At 36.4% G+C, this 9,153-nt stretch overlaps 1 protein-coding gene across 1 annotated transcript; it reads right to left on the bottom strand.

Moving 5' to 3' along the window:
* Positions 1–819: 819 nt before the first annotated feature.
* LOC102908014 (olfactory receptor 2B6-like) lies at positions 820–8,631 on the bottom strand. Its single transcript, XM_006996852.3, has 2 exons — positions 8,478–8,631; positions 820–3,163 (listed from the first exon to the last, which is right to left on the bottom strand). Exon 2 carries the CDS (start codon positions 2,608–2,610, stop codon positions 1,666–1,668), a length of 945 nt encoding a protein of 314 aa, XP_006996914.1. The 5' UTR covers positions 2,611–3,163; positions 8,478–8,631; the 3' UTR covers positions 820–1,665.
* Between the last annotated feature and the right edge of the window lie 522 nt (positions 8,632–9,153).

Raw genomic sequence — 9,153 nt, 5'->3', positions numbered from 1 at the left:
GCTGCTTTTTCTACAATGTGAATTTCAATACAATGATAATATCTAGAACTTTTACCTTTTTCATAAACTAAAAACTCATGTAAGCTTTAGGGAATTAAAGAAGTTATAAGACTGCTACAAGACTGTCATAAGACTGACCACCTGTCACAGATCAAATAGACTCCAGATAAATACAGCCTGCTCCCTCCTGTCTATTCCTGTGGTTGAGATCTCTTTCCTGGTCTTGGGATTCCTCCCCTTCCCCAATGACTAGGGCTATGGGCCTAAAATCTCCACACTTAGGGTTTTCTTTTAAGTTCCTAAATCTTTAACTTCTATCCCTAATCTATATTTGTCTCAGCATTTTTCCACTTAGCTAACAGACACCATCCAGGGATCACCTGCAGACTGTAAATTGTTGAACATGGACGAAGCTAAAAGCTGATGCAAATCAGTTCAGCCAATGTAATTGCTCCCTGTCTCTTCACATGGATCAACTTATTAAACTTCTGATAAATGTCCCATTGCCCAGCCTTTGACTAGCCTTTCATCCTTCCTGAGACCTGACAAAGATGCCCTAGTTTCAGCTGGAACAGTAGTTACAGAAGAAAGTAAGTACATCATCCCTTGCCACCCTCCCCTGAAAGGCTGAAATGCTAAATCAAAAGGAAACTCTCTGGCGTAGCAGACAAAATGGCTACCTATAATACCAACTGACATACCAGGAAAGTGGGCCTAGATTTATTTAACTGGTAGGTTCATTAACTAAAATAGTTCTACAATATAATATAATAGGATACTTGGCCTGCTTCATGCAGAAAAAAGGTATTACAAGGCTTTAAGAAAAAATGCTATTTTTATATAAACAATTCAGGATTATAATTGGGCTGTAATCAAAGAAATATTACAAAGAGGAGACCTGAGATAAAATAAATTACTTGTGTCCCATCCATTTCCAGGCTTCTTCTAGATAGTAACTTTGATGTCAGCCATCACACAGGGCCTTTGACCCTTCTACTTCTGCCAATTAGTGTTGGCTCTTACATTGTTGATGCAATAACTAAATGATGATTCCTCTCTGGGTACCATTAACCTGATGGTTATTAGATCCAAATATAAACAAATGCCCATCATAGAGTCAAAGATTTGACACAGGATACAAATACTCAAATGGGGAGAGTAAGACCCAAAATTATTGTAAGCCCCACCCACCCAAGGGTCAGGTAACTGGAAATTCCAGGGAGTGGTCCTGACCAAAGTCTTTCTTGGTTAGTATTTAATATTTAAATAAGGCTTATATCAAATTTGGCTCAAAATGATGGAATGTTTTTTTCTCTTTTGAATTTCAATGTTAACAGAACAAAGCCGTATTTTTTGTTGTTGTGACTCAGAATCACAAATGTTATGGCCATGTGGTGTTGTACGAACTCCTCAATCACAGTGTTTAGTCCAGCCTCCAGCTCAAGCATCCCTCAACGTTATTGTAACAATGGGTGACCTATTGCACTTTTATAAATAACTCAGTGCAGTATGGGTTTAACCAAGAGTTGATTGTTTTCTTCTTGGTCCAGTTACTCTTGTGAACTGTCTGGCATCTGTTAGATGGTTCCCTGATGAATTCCAAGTTGAGATCTTCTCTGAGAGGCAAATTTGTCCATTTTTGCTCCTTTTGTTTTTCTTCAGCTATTATCTTGTCTTGACCCAAAACTCTTTTGTCAGTGCCCTCCTCAGGGCAGCCTTCACATCCTTGTTTCTCAAAGTATAGATGAATGGGTTGAGTGTAGGTGTAACAATGCCATAGAACAGAGCCATGATCTTGCCCCTATCATGAGAATAGCTTGAGGGAGGCTGGACATACATACTAATGGCTGTGAAGTAGAATAGGAAGACCACCAGCAGATGTGATGCACAGGTATTGAAGGCCTTCCAGCGACTTTCAGCAGAGCGGAGTTTCAGCACTGCCTGAGCAATGAACACATAGGTGCCCAGGATGAGGCTGAGTGGCACCAAGAGCAGCAAAGCTCCAAGAACATTGAGCTCGGCTTCATTCACGGTTGTATCAGCACAAGCTAGTTTCAAAAGGGCTGGGACTTCACAGAAGAAATGGTCTATTATCCTCTGTCCACACCTTGGGACTACCACAGTGAGAGTGGACTGCACAAGGGAGTTTGCAAAGCCACTAATCCAGGTCCCTGTGGCCATATGAATACACCGTCTCTGGCTCATGATGATGGGATAGTGAAGGGGCTTGCAAATGGCAGCAAAACGGTCAAAAGCCATGATGGCCAGAAGAATGCATTCAGTTGAGCCCAAGGCCAGGAAAATATAAAGCTGGGCCACACAGCCACCATAACTGATGGTCTTTTCTGGCCCTCTAAGGTTGACCAACATCTGTGGGACGGTGCTGGTAGTATAGCAGAGGTCCAGAAGAGAAAGGTTGGAGACAAAAAAGTACATGGGGCTGTCAAGCTGGGGGTCTAGTCGGGAAACTAGGATAATGGAGATATTACCAAATAAGGCAAAGATGTAGGCCACCAGAAAAATTATGAAGAGAGGTGTCTCCAGCCAAGGCCGGTCAGAAAATCCCAACAAGATGAAGTTATCTATCAAGCTCTGATTGTTGGCCCACATATTAGTATTAACAGGTAAAATTATAGCTACAACCTATATATATATCCAATTTCAGGGATGGGCATCATTTAGTTAAGAGGAAACAACTGAGACATGCTAAGATAAAATTCCCATTTTCTTTCTTTACAATGTTGTATAAACATAGTTGTAATATTGAAAGATCAGCCATATACCCAGGGAATGTTGCTTAATTAATGACTGGTTAATTCAAGATAGCTCTTCTCTGAATTTTGGTATATTTAGTTTTAAAATGCTTCATCAGTTCTATCATTGGCTCTACATGACATGGGCATTTAGAAGTGACAACGTAGTATAGATTAACACAAATTTAGAGAAGACAGAGCTTCCTCCAAACCACTTGACCTAATGACAGCATATAGAGTGCAATTAATCTGTGTCTTAGGCAGAGCTGAGGCACTTTAGCATATCCATCTTTCTCACAGTGAGAATGATGCCAGGAACCTCATGGACCTGGAACATTTCATAAAACCTGGGTGATAAGAAGATGGTGTGTCAGGACTTCTTTTGTTCTTTCCAAGCTCTAGTGCCCATCCTGTGAAGAAAAAGAAAGCATTACAGGGGAGGATGCAGAACATCTGAGCAAGCTCCCAGCACTTAAGGCCTAAGATATTTGTATGATGTGAATGTGCTGTTTAAAAATATCTATATAAACTTGGACTTTTAATCTTAAACACCAGAGTTTCAAATACTTATGCCCTTATATAAGCTGTGTGTGAGTTTCTAATGTCTCTGTATCACCAGCACACAGAAATGTACACACTTCCCTTCTGCCTCCCACAGTCTGAGGTATGCTCACTGGTTCTACTATGCCCACCACCTCAGTTGCCTCATTCAAATCTTGCAATTCCTTTCTACAATTGTTTATGAAAAGTAACCTCAATGACCAATTTTTCTCATTCTTGTCTTAAATTGTTCTGTTAGGATAGGAAACAACTCAATTGGTAAAGTGTAGCATGAATCTTAAAGGTACTTATTAATAAAATCAAACCTGAAGCCAGTTATTGGGGTGAACGCTGGAAGATCAGAGAAGCAGAGCAAGCCACAGCTTCCTCACCTCGACAGTTCCTCAGCTGATCCTGTTTCCTCAGACTGGAAGCTTCTGAGTCCTCATCTGAATGGATCTCAGCTGAACTGCTTCTCGAAAGCCTGAAAGCTTAACCAGCTAAAAGCTTCTAGTTTCTGGTCTTCATGCCTTATCTATCTTTCTGCTTTCTGCCATCACTCCCTGGGATATAAGGCTCACGTTCTGGGATTAAAGGCACGGTGAGTCACCATGCTTGCCTGTATCCTTGAACACACAGAAATCCAGGTAGATCTCTGCCTCTGGAATGCTAGGATTAAAGGTGTGTGCTACCACTGCCTATCCTCTATGTGGATAATATTGTGGCTGTTCTGTTCTCTGACCCCAGATAAGTTTATTAGAGTGCACAATATTTCAGGGAACACAATACCACTGCAGTAAAGGATTGCTACATAAGCCTGATAAGCCAAGTTTTATCATCAGAGCCTATATTACTAAAAAAATAAAGCTATATGTGGTGGTGATGACCCACATCTGTAGTCACAGTACTCATACAGTAAGATGGTAAGCAGAGACAGGGGAACCTGCCAGAAGTTCCTGTGTGTACCACAGCAGCAGAAAAAAAAAATGAGACCCTGCTTTAAAACAGGGTGGAAGAAAAGAAACAATTACTGAAATTGTCCTCAACACACATGCCTTGACATGCATATATCCACACTTACATACAAATAATAAATAATATTTAAATTAATTTTTGTTTCAATCCTTATACTTGAATAAATTTGTCCTTCATTTCTTTCTGGTTATTTTATAAAAGGCATTTTTTCTTCCTCCATCAAATCTCAGTCATTTTGTTTACTAACTGTATGATTTCGAGGTGTCATTAACTATTTCATGTTCAATATTCTCCTTCTTTAAAACAAGCATAGCTATACTTATATAAGTAAACACATTCAGCAAAATGATATAAATGACAAGCCTACCTCAGTTTTGATTCTATATCAGTTATTTAATAGCTATGGATTCTTTATTTACCTGGTATAAGTTTCCAGACATACTGTGCTTGCCTTATACATACATTGCATAATTGGTATTGCACAATTAACAGATATCTATTAGGAATTAGTAAACACTACAAAGGAAACAATTTAATGTGACTGCTAAGAAGTCAATTTCATATCTATCAACTAAATTTCTGACCCCCTTATTCTGTCACATCCTATTATTACAATAAGACAATGGTAATCTTAATGGCTTTAAGTTAGCCAGGCTTATTTTCTAAGTCTGTATTATTGATCTGTGAGTAGAATAAATGACAGTGAAGAATGGCATGGAGAGACTTTTTTCACAGCTTAACCTCAGAGGCCTTACATACAAGTCAGGTATGATGGCATACTCCTGTAATTCCAGCATTTGGTAGGCAAGCTTGAGGACAGCCTGGGTTACACATTGCAAAATCATGTCTAAAAAATGAAAGAAAAAGACAAACATCATTAAATCTAAAACAGAGTTCAGTCATAACTCCAATGTCTTCATTTTGTTTATCATAATTATTTTGGTTCCCAAAAGTGATGATTCACTTTGAATTGTATTTTCCTGTGTCATCCAAATTGTCAATTGGACCAATTCTTATTGATCTATTCATTAAATCTGTAGTTATGAAGAAACACCAAAGCAGACACATGAAACTCAGATTAATGTTCCATGATATGTAGCTTTCCCACTGGTGTCCTGTTTTCATCTTGAAATTACACTGATATGAATGAAATAGTAAAATGATCATTCATATCCCAGCACAGTAGTTTTCAGTGTCTCTTGATATTCAGACAATCATACTGAGAAGCAGCCTTAGATTCAGCACTCCATGAACTGATGGCTTGAAACCTGCTGAAGTTGCACTGGGTCTGGCAGCACTTCTTCCCTTGATGCTTATGCTAATATCAAGCTGAACTGCTGCTATCCATGCTGGGAGGGTTACCATACCATAAAAGCATTTTAAAATAGTTTCTTCTTTATTCTTTACTGATCATTTAGACTTTGAAATTTTCTTAAGATGAATTCCACATTTATCACATACATCAAGATTATACTCATAAAAAGATTATATATACATAATATAATATTTATATGGAGTTTGGTTTTTGGACTGAGTATGTTTTCCTGACTAGAGTAATTGGGTGTTCTTGATGAGTAACTGTATGACTTTAGGGACAAGAGCTTGTATTAGACTATACACCTTATAATAGGTGTTTATTGCATAATAGTTAAATTAGAATTATCTGAAAAAAGTAACTATTAATTTTTAAATATTCTTATAGATGACATTACATTATTACCTTGATATCACTATTTCTAGTTATCTTTAACCTTAATTAATTTCATTGATATTCCATCTTACTTGATCCTAGAAAAAACTTTTACTTTTTTATTCCAAGGCTGAAGCATAATAAAGCTATTTCATATTTTACTCAACATTTTATCCTTCTACCTCTAATTATAAAATTCATGTCACTAATTAGCCAGTAAATAATTTATTTTACTTGATAAGAATCAATGGGCTTTAAGTATGTCACTTCATACCTTGTAGCAATTACACCAGTTTAAAAAAAACCAAAATACTTGAATATGAACTCCATGTTGCTTTCACAACAATTGGAAATAAAAATCTATTTATTTTGTAAATTAAAGACAACAGCTTATGATATATGATATAAATTGGAATGTAAGCAATAGAACAATATTAATAACTAATACAGTAAATTACTATGGAATTATTCCATACATTTCCAGGTACTTATGACAATCTATGGAAAATTAAGCTGATTATTAAGATTTTCACTTTATAGACTCTATTATTTTTCATCCCTCTAATTCCACTTTTCATTTTAAGCTTGTCCCATTTAATTTCATTCTTCTTCCTCTTCTCATCCAGGGACTGTGTCTTTAGAAACATTGTCTTAGAAAGATGCTATTTTCTTATATTATATTCCCAAAGAAATGGGACAGGTAGCATTTCCAGTTGAGCAGAGAATTATTATAAGAAAAGATTTTTACTTGGCATTAACAAAAATCTTTATTTTTCTTTATACTCCTGACCAAAATTTTGCCTTGATTAACAAAGGAAGTTTTCTTTGGGGCTATAGATTTAATCACGGACAGGTACTTCTCAGTTAGTATTCAAGTAACTTCTGTCCAGTTAGACTCTTTAAAAGAACAGCTGCACAATGTTGCCTTTGTCCTGTATGGATGAGTTCTTTGAAAAGGTTGCATTCAGAATATCAGTTTTCAGGCACCTAAATTTCTATAATATTTTTTCTAAACTGTAAAAGCCAAGAGTCTTTTACTGTGTTTCGGAGTGATTATCATACTATTTTCCCCAATCTTCACATTGTTCCATCATTTCTCTCCAAATAGTTACAGCTATTTATTTCTGTTTTTAAGTGATATTGCATTTCTGAGATAAATATGGGCTGTTTCCAATAAATTCAAATTATGTCTCTACTATAGGGAATAGTACAGTTATTATAGATGAATAACAGCATATTTCTTTACATTTTAAATACTTGATATACTCCTAAATATTAAAGATTTGTACAAACAGAAGAAAAATGAATAGTGATAAAGGAATGCCAATTCTTAAATTCAGAAAGTAGAGTTGAGAGAAGTAAAGAACAAATATTGGGAGGGAAAGAGATGTGTATGAAGACTATTGTTACATCTGACTCACAGAAGGTTCTTAAATAAGTACCTGTTATATAGAAGCATAGAAAGAAATAGAACAAAATAGTAAAATGAGGGTGGCAATTAAGGCTAACTCAGGCAATCCAGCAGATTTGCTGTGAGAGGACTATGGGGAAGAAGAATTGTTGCCTTTCTGATATATAAGAAAATTATGGTATCTAGTCAAATTTATATAAATCAGAAGTAAAAATATGCTGGTGGTCCCCATGAGGGGAGAAATTAGATTTGCAAGACATATGTAATAAGTGTCATAAAAACGTGTGAGAAGGAATGAAGGGTCCAGAGATGGGAGTCTAAACTTAGTGCGTAAGTCAGGGAGCTGTCTCCTATGTTTAGATTGTGCTGTGCTCCCCACTTGCTACACTGGCTCAGATATATGCTAACAAGCCAGTTTTACTTAGATACTGCTAAGATTTTTAACTTCTTGACTTGGCTATTATATGCCTCTATTGTAAATTGTCAGATTTAAACAACTTTTAAGTTACTGAAATGTTTGGCCTTTCAGTACTAAATAGATTTGTACACAATATCTCTATTTTAACACCCACAAACATTGAAATGCAAATAATTTCAATCTTAAAAGTGCTAAAAATTCTGTCTACATTGACTTAAATGTAGGTACAGTTTCTGAACATAAATAACATGAGCAGTGATATATAGTCTCACAACTCTCCTAATAAAAGTATGAGAAGGATCTGTGCATACTAAGATGCACATATCAGATTTTCTATAAACCAAAATATATATAATCTACACACATATACTATCCTTCTCATGACCATATTTGTTGGTTCTTGCAATCAGCCTCTAAGCAAGTACTACCATTAATTTTTCAATTGAAGAGAAGAAACAAGTACAAAGAAGTTACATTCACCACTTGTTCAAGTTTGTGCATATAAATTCAGAAAACAATATTGAATGATGTTAGATTTTGAATGCAGTATCGGTATATTTTTCGTAATCCTTAAAATGAAAACGTGGATGACTAGAGAGAATCAACTTCTCAATTTAAAGTGATTGTTTGATAGTTTTTGCAATCCCATTCCTGGGATCCAGGGCAAAGTTAAGCACTCTTTTGACTCACCTTCCCTTCTCAGATCCCCGCTGTGTTTTCCTGCTGCTGGGTCTATAGAGTTTGTGCATAGTTATCAGGAGTGAAGGAAGATGGGCCGTGTCTCAAAGAGGTCATTCAGACCCAGTTGTGTCTGAATCTCTTCTTTCTGACCTATTAAAAGGCCAAATTTAAGTAGCCAACTCCAATTTATGCCCATGTTCCGGCCCCACGGATCAACAGGGAGCTTCCCCCCATTTCCTTAGTTGCATCCTGTTTTAAACCTCTGAGGTTCAGCATAATTATCACCACTGTTGCCAGCATGTCCAGAAGAAAAAAACCAGAGGGACCAAACAGAAAGAAAACCCCAGAAAGAATCAAGAAAAAATTGAAAGCAAAACATGAACTTCAGAGTCAGCAACGAAGAAATCAAACCAACTTGAGTAAGACCTGGTCACAGGACTCACTAAGACAGCTTCTAGATTAGAACTAAAAATAGATAAAATTCCCTTCATATGTGCTTACTGTTTTGAGAAAAGCAGGGCAACTTCATACAGTTGTGTAATGTTTACAAAGTATGACTATTATAAAGAGAATTTCTGTTATATAAAGGTTTGTGTGAACCTGGAGACTATCCATCTTTTAGGCAGAGTTTTCTATTGTTTCCACTTATAACATACATAGTACTCCTATTCTGGATCCTTATTTT

Source organism: Peromyscus maniculatus, chromosome 21 (genome assembly GCF_049852395.1).
Source record: "Peromyscus maniculatus bairdii isolate BWxNUB_F1_BW_parent chromosome 21, HU_Pman_BW_mat_3.1, whole genome shotgun sequence".
Lineage (NCBI taxonomy): Eukaryota > Metazoa > Chordata > Mammalia > Rodentia > Cricetidae > Peromyscus > Peromyscus maniculatus.
Note: the sequence above shows the minus strand (reverse complement) of the source record. Positions and strands in the feature narration are given on the sequence as shown.

Bases quoted from the DNA above. Each gene is read 5' to 3' on its own strand.
- LOC102908014 (XM_006996852.3), bottom strand. From the start codon at position 2,610: ATGTGGGCCAACAATCAGAGCTTGATAGATAACTTCATCTTGTTGGGA.